This window comes from Struthio camelus, chromosome Z, assembly GCF_040807025.1.
Source record: "Struthio camelus isolate bStrCam1 chromosome Z, bStrCam1.hap1, whole genome shotgun sequence".
NCBI lineage: Eukaryota > Metazoa > Chordata > Aves > Struthioniformes > Struthionidae > Struthio > Struthio camelus.
This window is the reverse complement of record NC_090982.1, coordinates 23,028,423-23,041,947: the sequence shown is the minus strand read 5'-3', so window position 1 is coordinate 23,041,947 and position 13,525 is coordinate 23,028,423. Positions and strand designations below refer to the sequence as shown.

The following is a 13,525-nucleotide window of genomic DNA, read 5'->3' as shown; positions in this document are numbered from 1 at the left end:
TCACATTTTCTGTTATTCCAGGTTTTTTTGTAAATCTCAAATGCAAGGGCTGTAGCCACTGCTGGGGACCAATGCTAGGGAACAGTAGTTGATACGAAAAGGGAGTCGGGGGTGGGGGGTTATTTTGCTTGTTTTGTTTTTTTTTTATGTTGCAAATTGTTCCTTTATAAAGAAATAGAATTGTCCAAGCAATGTGGACAGGGGACAAATTATAAATAAGTATAAATCCTTGCTACATCAGAATTTGGGTTTGGTGCTTGGCAACTGTATGTTTAATCAAAAATACTGTACATTTTTCCTTTCTTCCCTTCCCTCTTCCTTTCCCAGACACAGTGCTAACATAAACCTGCACCGTAAACTGTTGACCAAAGAACTGGATGACATGGGCCTGGACTCCTCACAGCCTTCTCTTAGCAAAGACCTCCGTGACGAATTTTTGGTGAAGATCTATGGCGCTCAGCATCAGATGGGGCTCGACATACGGGAAGACACCTCCTCACCTGCCGGTACTGAGGATTCCCACATGAATGGGTACGGCAGGGGCATGTCGGAGGACTACATGGTCCTGGACCTGAGCACCACCTCCAGCATCCAGTCCAGCAGCAGTATCCATTCCTCAAGAGAATCTGATGCAGGCAGCGACGAGGGCATTCTCCTGGACGACGTTGATGGGGCAAGTGACAGCGGGGAGTCTGCCCACAAAGCAGATGCCCCTGCCTTAGCTGTAGGTATGGGCGCCGATGTCCCCGGATCCCTCATGTTCAACAGTGTCTCGGTGAGCAACGGTGGGATAATGTGTAACATTTGCCACAAAATGTACAGCAACAAGGGGACCCTCAGGGTGCACTATAAAACAGTGCACTTGCGAGAGATGCACAAATGCAAAGTCCCTGGGTGCAACATGATGTTTTCCTCTGTCCGCAGCCGAAACCGGCACAGTCAGAACCCTAACCTGCATAAAAACATTCCCTTCACTTCCGTAGATTAGTTAAGGATGGACACGGCATAATGCCAGCTCTCACAGAGGGCCTACCACATTTGAACTGCCATACACAGTCTCTCTTGATATATATATATATATATATATATATATATATACATATATATATATATATATAATCTTTTTTTTTCTTTTTTAACAAAAGAAAGGAACACCAGGTGCTTTTTTCCCTTTGTTGGTTGTTGGATTTTTTTTTTTTTTTCATTTTCTGGGGATAAAAACAAAAAGGTGGGATCTTAAATCTCGGGTGATATACCCTTCATGAAAAAAAGCAAACAAAAAAAAAAACTAGACCCACAGAAAACTTGCAATTGTCCCTAGTTCTGTTATAAAGTTCTTGGTCATCTCCAAAGAGACAATTTGTTCTACCCATGACTATTGCCTGCAAAAAAAAAAAAAAAGGAACAAAAAAAGCAAAGAAACAAAAAGAAAAAAAATTATCTACTTAGTTGTCTTTGTGTCTTTAAAGATTGGGGATAACCTAAGATTGGGGATAACGTTCTACTAAGATGGGGATAATGTTCTACTAAGATGGGGATAACGTTCTACTAAGATGGGGATAACGTTCTACTAAGCATGGCTGTTACACTTGTATATATATATTGAGCCTTGACAGGCCTATGATGTAAAACAATTGTATTGATTGTGGTTTAACTCTTATTTTTTTGCTTAATTTTTACAGTTACATTCAGCTGTTAGGTAAGCAGGAAAAATAGTTCGCTGGCTAGTTCTACTCATTTAAGTTAGCTTTAATGCACATTTTTAAAAGAACCACGGTCTTGTTTTAACTACCTGCTAGATATAAGTAATACAGAGGTGCTGGCATGCTTTACAGTACCTAGTCTGATACAGTTTTTTTGTCTTGTACTATTACATAAATCCAGTCATGCACTTTTTCGTACACTACAAGGGGATGTGTAATAATATCCATGCTTTTTTTTTCCTTAAACTATTGCCATATTTTCAGTAAGTGTCTTTAAAAAAAATACACTTAGATAAAAGTGGTCTGGTCAGTATGAGGGCATGAATGCCAAACAAAGAGTATTAGTGTTTAGTGTTAATACAAAAGTGCCAACTTTGCACACATTTTGAAAAAAGAAAATGTACTTACTTATTCACCATAACCATAGTTGGAGATTTTGGACTACAGAAAAAAACACCAGGGGTGGGAAAAGGAGTAAAGTGAAATACAGAATTCTTGGTGCTTTTTTCAAGTGCCAATTATTATTAGAAACAATAGTGCATCCTTATTCCTTATATACTACATTACTTAGAAGAAAAAAAAAAGAATTGTGTCATCTGAATCAGTGGAAACATTTCTTTTGTTGAACATGGATAATATTTGGGGATGGAGATGCTGATACTACTTGTCACAGAACAAAGATGGATATAATATTGTGTGCCCCTTACTATGGGCTGGATTTTTGTGATGTCTAAAAAAACAGGAACAGGGAAATACTGTTAATAACTCTGTTGTTCTGTAAAGTCGTCTTATTTGCAATGGAAAGTGCTGTAGTATGATTAAGGCATGTTTTATAGAAGCAATCAAAAAAAAAATTAATGGCAGAAGCACTTAGAAGCTCTGAAAACATATGCTGGACTTTTTATTGGGTAACTTTCCCTTTGGTTAAATTAGAGGCCAGAAAAAGGATCTCTAGTTTTGCTAATGTTTTGTGTTTCACCCACATAGTTTGTTAGGAAAGAATGAAAGTTTGAGAGAGAGAGAGAGAGAGAGAGAGAGAGAGAGAGAGAGAGTGAGAGGGAGCAAGCATGAGTGGGAGAGGGAGAGGGAAAAGGAGCAAGCAATTGAGAAAGGGAGAAAGAGAGGCTGTCCTCTGAATCTTTTTTGTTTCCGGTGTTTACACATGTTGCTTGAGCTGGTAAACCACACTGGCAGCCTAAGTTACCACAACATACTGACTGAATGATGATATTTACTTAAGTTCAGCCTACAGCCAAAACCATTAGGGTGTGTGTTGTAGACTTTTTTTCTTTAAAAAAAAAAAGGGATATTTTAGCATACAATATGATACTCGTTCAGTGAGAATGTGTTCCTTTTCTGTATTTACTGACCTAGAACATTTTTTTTCTTAGCCAAGAGTCAGAAATGCTCCTTTGTTTCAGCTTCTCATTGTTTTATTTGTTGTGCATTTTGATCATTTTTACCTTTATGTCCACTTGAGTAGTTACTCCTGTTACATTTTCTAGAGGAAACCGTTTATATGGATTTCCTCTTCTTTAGATTTATTATGCATTTCAGTATTCTTTTCTCCAAAATTAGGAATCAATAGCTAATAAATCAGTATTTCCAGTTATAGAAAATAAGAGAAGAAAAATTCTTAAGAAATTCTCACTATGCTCCCCTAAGGTACAAGCTTCTGTTCACTTTTTGATTCTTTACCCTGATGAAGCCCTGAAATCATTTCTCAGTCCCACAGATGATTGAGAAACTTGCCTTCTGGTTTAACAAAAAGAAAGTTTATAGCAAAAAGCTAAGCAGTTTCACTGAAATTTTTTTCTTTCATCTTTTTTATTTTTCCTCAGAGTCTCAACTAGTTTGCCTTGTTAAATTGAGTGGAGAGACCTGCTTTGCTTTGTTTTATGTTGTGCAAGCCCGGTGTATTTGTGATAGAGGGAAATTAGAACAGTAAAGGTGCATTCTTCTAAAACACATGGACCTTTGTAGTGTTGTCTGTACTGCACTCCTACCCTGCTCCCAAGCTATTAGGACCAAGGAAGATGGAAAGTAGAAAAACCAAAACAACAGTAACTGAATGATATCTACAGAAAAAAAAAACAAAAAACACTGTTTTGAAGTATGTATGGTATAAATAAATATCTTTTTTAATGAAAAACACATTTGAGGTATATAAATAATTCTTCCTTGAATGAATCACTGTTCTGCATTCTCATTTTACTCTGTTTCTGTTAAAGGTCAAATGCTTTTGGTAAACTTGTTTGGAAACTTAAACATCATCAGCAGATAAATTCAGCAGATGAATTACATAGAAAAAAATCTGTTTATTACACAAAATGAAACAGGACATTATAAAAAGTAAAGCCTCAAAAAAACTGTTAGAAGCTCTGCAGTCCTACTTTTATGGCAACCTGAACTTCATTCAGATTGTGCTTAAGCTCTGTAGGAAATACCCTATAAAGTTAGAAAAGTTTATCATGGACAGAATATTGCTTATTTTTATTTGTAGACAAATCAGTTGGTTTCTTCAGTACTCAGATACTGACATCAGAATATTCTGGTTTTAGGATTGCACATAAACTTCCATTGAAGTGAATGGTGTTTCCCACCTTTTTGCTTACCATACTTCTCTCTGAGAGCCTGTATTTAACAGAATTTTTCCTGTGATGGGATTTATATCACTTGAAAATTTCTGAAAAATCCCCAAACAGGGCGATATGGAAGAAGTTTGGTTTTAATGACAAAAAGTAACATAATAGCCAGCATCTCTCAGTGATCTCAGCAGTGACCCAGAATGCAGCAAGCACAAAGACTGAATCTTTCATTTGTGCGGTGCAGGGCATGGCTGTAATGTTGTGGCGACGAGAGGAAGGTTGTGCAATTGCTTATGCTGTCATAATCCTATGGCTAACCCTCAGTTTCCAAACCTGTCAGTCTACACCTTTTCACAAGAATTAGATTGACTTTGGGGAAGAGAAGAAGAGGCATGCAGAGACTCTTCATTTCACCTGGTATTTGCTTCTCCTGGTTTGGTTCCTATAGGTATAGTGGACAGACTCTCGAGGTCATTTTACCATTTTGTTCATGCAGAGTAGATGTATTTTTCTGTAGATATCATACAGCCTTTGTCCACATTGCATACTGCATCTCCTTTTGAAACAGAATTACTTCTGTGGAGGTTGTTTAGTTTTTTTCTTTGTTTTGGAGAGGGGTGTTTTTGTTTTTTGTTTTTTTTCCAGGAAAGCGTGTGATATTAGTTAAACGGTAGGTTTCTTTTGAAAAACTGTACTTAACAGTTTCGAAGGAAAACAGCAAAATCAAATCCCAATGGGAAGGAGCCAAGAACTGACCTTTAATACCACTGGTGGCCCCTTGTCACTGCTTAGTCTTGGACAGATCACATATCCTCTTTATGTTCTGCATCTGTTAAAAATGACTAATAATAATATTACCCCATAAGGGTGCTGCTGTGAGGACTCATTAAGCTGGTCTTTGTAAAGAGCTAATTTAAGACATTTAAGCCATAAGGCACACCTTACAATATTTAGTCCATTTTTAGCTCAACCAGATATATGTTGTAATGGCTGAAATGTTAACTTTGTCTCTAGCTGCAGCTTCACAGGACAGTTTTATAACGCAAAAGTCAGCCAACTTTTAAACTGCAGTTTAAAATGGTGACATTGTAGTATTGCACACCAAGTATGAGCGTTCGGTCACTGAGTCACAACTGAATTTGATAAAATGTGGAGGGTATAGATTAAAAAGCCTATTAACTCTTACACTTTGCTCTGAAAGATCTGCCAATGGTTTGTCATGACTCAGCTCATAAAATTTGTCTGTTTCCCAGGGATCTGTAGATACATTACGCAGCAGAAATTGTGTACCACATTTGCTGTCAGTACACTTCAGTGCATTTTCTTTCTTCTTCCTTTCTTTCTTTCCTTTTTCTTTCTTTCTGTCTCTCTCTTTCCCTCTTTCTCTCCCTCTTTCTCTCTCCCTCTCTCTTTAAAAGTGTACCTTCCCTGCCTATTCCAGAAGTTCATAAGTTTTCCTTCACCTATGCCCTTCCCATTCCATCCCCAAAAAAGGAACTGTTTAGGAAAAAGAGTGAAGTCAGGTTCTAAACAGTAAAATAGCTGCCTGGGGAGGTCAGCCTCTCTGCTGATGGGGGCCGGTACAGCTCACAGGAAGAGGGACTGCGGGATTCTGCATGAGTTTTCCCTGAGTTTTAGTCTTCTCACTTAATTAACACAGTTAAGGATCTGGCATAGCTAATTATATGGGCTAGGAATGTGCCAAAGCAACAAGACAAAGAGTTGTTGAATATCTGGAACAGGGGTATCTCAGAAAGGTAATGATTAAGGGTTTGATCTGTTCCAAAGATAGGAGACATTTACAAGACCATAGAATTAGTTCCAAAAGTTTATCCTTCAATGAGTTTGGTATTTTATAATCGAAGTACTTAGATTGGACCCATTTTTCACAAGATCATTTGGGATGTCAGCTAACATGAGAATACAGAACATATTTTCAGAAGTACATCTTTGCTCAAATTCTGTAGGACATTTTCAAACCATTATTGGAAGGAGGCAGGGAAAGTGATTGATCTAGAAGCACACACATGCTCCTCTAAATTTTAAGTGCTAGTCACATGAACAGAACTATCACCCCTTCTTTTGTCCCAAGAATGTTTTTGTCACTTTTCTCTGTGGGTTATATTAACAGAATTACTTTTATTTAAAAAAAAAAAAAAAGCGGGGAGGGAGAAGAAGAAGAAAGAAAGGTGTCTGCAGTAGGGGCAAAGAAGCAGCCGAGTTCCCTGTGGGGAAAAGGTGAGTGGCAGACACATGATGGCAGCTGGTATATGTCAGCTCCTTTTTATTTTTTTTCCTTATGTCACTACTTTGCTACTATAGTAACTCAACAAAACAGTGACTCTAGTGCTACTTTGCTAGATAAGCATCAGCATATCCTGCTGTCGCCACATGATGAGTTGGGCTTTTTTTCCCTCCTGTAGGGACATAAAAGGAGCTCTTTTCCATACCCAGTTTTCCTTTGTGAACAGAGCAACATCATATGATGGCCTGAACCTTTCACCCACATGTTTGCCCAAATACATGCCTGTTCCAGTCCCATGGTTTCTGTCTCTTCATGCCAAACAGCATTATCACTGCCTTTAAAATGGCTCATAACAGAGAGAAGCAGCAACTTTTTTTACATGAGTAATACTGTCCTGAGTCTGTAGTTAACTAGCCTTGATGTGGCTTGTTTTCCCCAGTCAAGCCATGGTCTTGAATGACAGCTTTAATTTTCTAATCAAGGTATTGGTCAAATATATCCCACTGCTGATGCTGTTATGTTTGGCATTCGCACAGAAGGAAAAACACACTTCTTGAACACCAAGGAGTTAAAAAAGGACAAATTTTTGACAAGTCCTCTGACTTTAACCAGTATTATTGTTCATTATGATGACACTGTATTTTTTTAAATAGCAGCTGTAGTTGTCATAATACTGTTTTCCCATTTCTCTCCTCTAAAGTGTGGTGTTGTAAATTCATGTGACCTTTACTGCAAAGAATAAATATTTCTTTTTTTTATATAAGATCTCAAGACAAGGCTTGGTTTGTAACAAATAGTGGCCCATTACGAAGCAGGAAAAAAAAAAAAAACCTGAGCTGAGCAGCAAGAAAGCTTCAGTTCAATTTCACCTCATATCTTTCTAATAACTTGCTTGTCACTTTATTACCTTCCAGTAATGTGAACGCTGCTGACAAGACTGTCACACTAACAGCAGACAACACCCTCTCTTCCTTAGCCCCAGCTCTCCTGGCTACTTATTGCACTGGCCCTGAAGGGACACAAACTAATAGTGTGCTTTCAAGTTCAGCACTTGGCCATCAAATATAAAAGGATGCGTAATTGCCTGTTTATCCCCTGTGAAGGGGAAATTGAGTATAAGAACCAGGCTTTCCCTCCCCTTCCTTGGCACACGCACACATGCACACACACATCTGCAGTGAGTGAAGGGAAGTCCCATCTGGAGCGCTTCGATTTGTCTTTGGGAAGCCCAAGGCTGCCACTGGCCGCTCTATCGAGCTATCAGGCAGACAGTAACAAGATGGCTTCTTAACAAAAGGTCAGCTGAGAAATGCTGTCTGTGACGGCGCTTTTGTCTGCTTATGTAGCAACTAATTGCTTCGCATTGGCATAAGCCATGCTGTGCCTGCTAGAAAGAGTCGTGTGCGTTTGCTGCAGGTCTCGCTGCGTAGGTTAGACAGCAAAGACGCAGGCTGCTCTTTTTCCTGGTTTAGCCCACCCTATGGCAAATTTGAGAGCGCCGCCATCCTCTCGGCTTGCTGCGGGGAATGCCAGTCGCAGGCATCCCGCCTGCCTCGATGGGCACATCCCGTGCTGACTGAGGTCAGCATGAACCTCTGCAAAGCGCTAGGGAAATACATCTGAGACTCCTCCCACAGGAGGAGGAATTTTCTAGTCTTCTGATTTATTTCTTAATTGACGAGAGCACTGCCAAAAGTGCAGGCTCCAGAAGTGCTTCTCAAGTGAGGCAGTGAGGTAAGGAGTCGGAAAGGGGCAGTGACGTGGGAGAGGGTCTGGAGCCGTTCTGAGTGCGTGACGGCCAACATACCTGCCTGCAACCACTCCCCTTCCTCTTTGTTGTATGTTTTGTAGTCAGAGCTGTCTGACTGACTGTAGAGTAGTTGTTGAAAATTCAGGTAGCCGGAGAAATAACTGCCTTTCAAGGTCAGGAGCATTTCCATGCTGAGATCGTAACATCAGATGCCGTCGGTGCCCCCAAGTGCTGGTCGCTGTGGGCCGAGCGGTGCTGCAGGCTAGTGCAATGCCTAAAGGACAAAGGCAGGTTTCAGACAAAGCCCAAGAACGGTAGACTTAAACACAGCCATTTTGGGGTTCATTATTTGCATGTCCTTGGATTGATTCATGGCGTTAGGGGGCTGCAGCTCCTGTCTGCTGGTTCTGGATGCTAATGCTCTCTCCAGTGCTCCATGGTAATTTGGTATTTGCTGCAACAGAGGTGATGGTACTCCCTATAAATATGCTAAGGCCCTTTACCAGTGAGACAAAGGTCATGGATCTTTTTCCTCCTTTTCCTTCCAAGCGCATTAGAAGCTATAAGGGTGAAGCCAACAGACAATTTCCTGCGGCCAGGCGGCAGGAGGAGATAGGTTATTTGCGTCAGTGTAATGTGTAAGTGTAAGGGCTGAGCCCAGTTTGTGCTCTCCCATCAACTCCATGTAGAGGTGGTGCCGTCCGAAGCGGGAGCCGACTTTGGAGCCAGTCAGGTTGGCTGACCTGCGGTGGCCAGCGTGGGCAGGCCTAGCAGCCTTTCTTTCTGTAGCGTTTTTGAAGCTGTTCGTGTAAACTGAGCACTTTCCGATCAAAGAAACCGTTTGGGTCCTTTTCTTCTGTGTGTGTATCTGTGTGTGTGTGCGCGCACGTGTGAGAGACAGAAAGAGAGAGACAGGGAGAGGCAGACTTACAACAGTGTTAGAACAAAGAGCCTTAAAATTAAGGTTATAAATGGGCAAAATTATATCATTTTCAGTACACTTACCTATATATATTTCTGCTTATGCCCTTAACAGCATGAGAAGCTTGAGTGAGCAAATTTCTCAAGAGGTGTAGAGAGGTTTATTCAGATGTTCTTCAGATTTCGCATGCCACTCTCTTCGAACCTTTGGAAAAAATATTTTAGGGAAATGGGGAGAAATACATCCAGAGCAATTATATTTCTAGAGAAGAAAGAGAGGGCGAGACTAGCTAAGTGATGCATAAAGATTTTATAAGGCATCCGTTGTCAAACAAAAGGTTGAGAATGATCAGAGGATAATGCACAGTTAGGATGGCAAACTCATCAATAGTTAATCACAACCTGTCCATTTCTGTTATGGAATGCAAGAGACTGTGAACGGTGGCTCTGGGGATATAGTGGCACTCGTGCACGCATGTGTCTGTGTCTGAGTGGGGGGCGGGTTACGCAATCGCTGCGTAGGACTCGAGACTTTGACCAAGGGTCGATGTCCCCTTTTTCCCTGCTTTTTACATTTTTGCAGCGGTGGGACAGAATGCACCCCCCCGCCCCCAGCTCAGCTGTGAAACGGTACTGTAGTTGTGTGAATTGTGATTCTAGGGGTGTTCTTCTTAGTCTACCTGATGACTTTTAGGGTAAATAGGGTCACTTGAGCTGTATAAACTAAGGCTGATTTCTTTATTGTTTTTCAAACATATTTTTCCATTAGTTTTTTTCTTTTTTTTTAATCCTTGTACAATCTTAAGTTTTTGTCTTGATTTTTCTTGTTTTCTTCACCTACCCCCATCCCTTCTCCTCTCATTCCAAGACTTCTCTCAGAAAAATAACACATCCTCCTGATGTTCTCCATTTGGGAAATTTTTATGCATTCCATCTGTGAAAATGGTCACCGTTTGTAAAGTGACAAGATGAATAAAATGGCCACTGTTGTGTGTGTGTGTCTCATTTAGCTATTTATGAATATGAAATCCAGCATGCTGCTTTTTCTTGTGCAAACTTTGGTTCCTAACGTCATATGGGGCTACTTTTCCCATGATATGGGCTGTTTCTTAATGGGCAGCATTCGTGTTCTCCGCTCATGCCTCCTGCCTCTCCTCCGGTCTATAAGAAGTGCTCTGTGTTCCCGTGTGATGTATGTGTAACAGGTGTGCAAATAAGTTGATCTGAACCCTGAACACATTAAAAATTTAGCCTGGCCGAGGCTCCACTCTCGTTTACTTACCCACAAGCCGGTCAGGCAACCTGTTTGTACCTATGAGTATCTCATTGTAGGGGGCTTACACCCATCACCGAATGGGTTTGGGGTTCCTCTGTTTTACTGAGGGCTCTTGCTCACTGGCACGGTTGTTGTTTTAACAGCTTTGACTGGGAAAGTCACACGGGCCGAGCAACACGGTAATTGCCTACGTAGCCGTCTGTTCTGCTTCCAGTTCCCGTGAACTGGAAAGATCCGAGTCTTACCAGGGGGCTCATGCAGAGATATAAGCATGGATAAACTGGATTCGAACCCTCACGTATCTGGGGGGCCTGTCGCAGCCTGATGACTGGGTCAGTCTGAGGCGCAAAACGCCTTTGCAGCCCCCTCCTCGGCGAGCGCGGGAGGGCCTCGCCGCCTGGCTGCAAACCCCTTTCTGCTCGGTGCTGCGGGGAGGCTGCTGCCTCGAGAACAGCAAACTCACTGCTGTCTCGCAGCGCTCTGCTGGTTCCCGTGGACTTTGTCAGGAAGCGTTACTGGGGCGCGCGCCCCAGACACGGGGAAGCGTGGAGTCGGGGCCCGATGGACATTTTTGCAAAGGCCCTTCTCCAAGCTGCATAGATGAGGCTTTTTATTTTCACTGTTTGTTCTCAGTGTGAGCAAAACGTGAACGCTCTGCTGTCCTGCCTGCAGAACCAAAGCATGCACTATGGAATATAGCTGTACCAGGGGATTGAAAAACTGCATCATGTTGATCTAATAATCGTGACATTGGTAGCTTCATAAATACTGTATGTACTCTAAACAAGTTTTTTCCATTAGTAGTCTGAGGGAATTAAAAAGTCTTGTTTTTAATTTGACATTTCTTTTCTTGTATTTTCTGTACTGTAACTGTCCTACAGTATGTCTTTTGCATAAAATGCATAAGGTTTTGGGGATATAAATGGAGTTTTACTCATACTTTGTCCAAATACCTCTTGTAATTTGTATCAAAATTCTTGTACAATTTTTATATTAAAGATTTATCAGTCACTGACATTTCTCTCTTTCTCTGTCTTTTGCTTTGTCTTTCACTCATTCATTTTTACTAAGTCCGAAAATAACCTTTCCACGTGTGGTAACTGAAGGACACTCACCTGCAAAGCTTCCACAAAATATCTTATATTTTGAGAGCTGCACTCTACATTTAAGGGATCTGCCAATTTACCAAAAATCAAAAAGATAAAAGAAATGCTTTGTTTTGGTATAAATATCTTTTTCTCCCTAGCCTGTACACATTTCCCCAGAAGTTTCACCATTATTCTGGAGTCCAGAGTCCTACTGAGTTAGTCACTTAAGCTTATTTTCAGAAACCTCTTGAGATTAGCACTGGTCACTTACACACCAGATACCTAAAGGAACGGAAGTAAGGTTTTGTAAAAATCTAGCTTGTTGCCCTAGCCCAGATTAGCCTTCGTTTTCCTTTTCAGAGCAGAGTCACACAGTTCACCACGCTATGTGTTTGGATTAAAGCTTTCTTGTGCTTTGAAAAGGTGAGGAGATTGGCCAAATGTATCTCCCTGCTGACCTTTGCCTGTGATCTAGGATAGGGCCATAAGCATTCATCGCCAGAGGATTCACTGTCAAATCCTTGTCATTGTGCTGCTTGTTCCACACTGCTAGGACAGGAGGTAGTCTGAAGTCCTATTTGCAGGGCAGGATACTTGGGTTTTTTTGAGAACGTTGTATTTTTCATTGTAATGGGCAGTGGGAGCAACTGGAAGAACGGTGACAGCATTCTTCTGGGGTAAATGCTTTTGGTTCATTCTGACTGGTTTCGTGCTGGTGATTTTCTACATACTGCACTTCTTACCAATAAAGAAAACAAGCAGATGGAGAGATGGCTCATAATAGGATATTTCTGTGCATGGCATTATGCTCAGGGGGCACAAAAAAGCCACATTACAAGTATGTATGAGTCAGTTTACTGGAATTTGATTCATACTAAATCATTCTACGCAAGAGTTTCCTAGCAAAGGACAACTCAGTGTTTTATGGGTTCCGTGCTGCTGATCACTGTGGCTTTGATCCCTTTAAGCAGTTAGGTATGTGCTGAACTTTTAAGTGCATGTGCAGTCCTGTTTAGCTGGGTGGGAATGGATACCTGCTTGCAACTGAGTCCATCTCTAACACGTTGGCTGGACTGGAAACAGCCCGTCAATCAGTGTTTCACAAGAGTCTGTGAGCCTTTTTTGTTGCCTCACTTTTCCTTATAAGTAAAATGGAGGTAACTGGACTCACCAGCCAAATATGGGGCTGGAAAAACAAAGAAACATTAAGGGCAATTAATGCTAAGTATTTGAATTGGAAGTCTGAGGAAAGTGGTTGGCTGGTTTGCTGGTAATACATGTTCTCTGATGGATTTAGTGCTTTCCCTAAGCTGTCACCAGGTATATCCTTTTACAGCCCTCAAAGCATGATCAAGAGCCAGTTTTATGCAACCCATTTAGCTCTAAAAATAGGGCTTCCCTTCCACTGCAACTCCTTCCCAGCTTTAATTTAGTCTATACACTGAAAGGCATGAGCAATATAGAGACTACAAGATGTCCTCTGTAGGTCTACTAGCAAAAGGCTTGAGAAAGTGTTTACTTGGTTTGTTGTTTTTCGTCACTCTAACATAAACAGCCCAGTAAGGACCTGAATTAATACTTTCAGTTGTTAGCTTCATGTTCTTAATTCATGTGCTGCCTCCCCTCCCCTCCCCTCCCCTCCCCTCCCCTTCCCTTCCCTTCCCTTCCCTTCCCTTCCCTTCCCTTCCCTTCCCTTCCCTTCCCTCCCCTCCCCTCCCCTCCCCTTCCCTTCCCTTCCCTTCCCTTCCCTCCCCTCCCCTCCCCTTCCCTTCCCTTCCCTTCCCTTCCCTTCCCTTCCCTTCCCTTCCCTTCCCTCCCCTCCCCTCCCCTCCTCTCCCCTCCCCTCCCCTCCCCTTCCCTTCCCTTCCCTTCCCTTCTCTTCTCTTCCCTTCCCTTCACCTCCCTTCCCTTCCCTTCCTTGCTCTGCCCTTGCCTGCCCTGCCCTCCCCCTCCC

The 13,525-nt window shown here is 41.7% G+C and overlaps 1 protein-coding gene across 3 annotated transcripts in view; it reads left to right on the top strand.

Moving 5' to 3' along the window:
• The window catches only part of BNC2 (basonuclin zinc finger protein 2), a 360,399-nt gene that overhangs the window by 331,420 nt on the left and 15,454 nt on the right, over positions 1-13,525 (top strand). For 2 of the 3 annotated variants that reach the window (XM_068928904.1, XM_068928906.1), the window contains one exon: positions 328-1,061. In XM_068928904.1, coding sequence (XP_068785005.1) covers positions 328-988 — 661 coding nt within the window. In that variant the 3' untranslated portion in view covers positions 989-1,061. Of the gene's footprint in view, positions 1-327; positions 1,062-13,525 lie in introns of those variants that run through there. The other variant, XM_068928905.1, reaches the window with a different exon arrangement.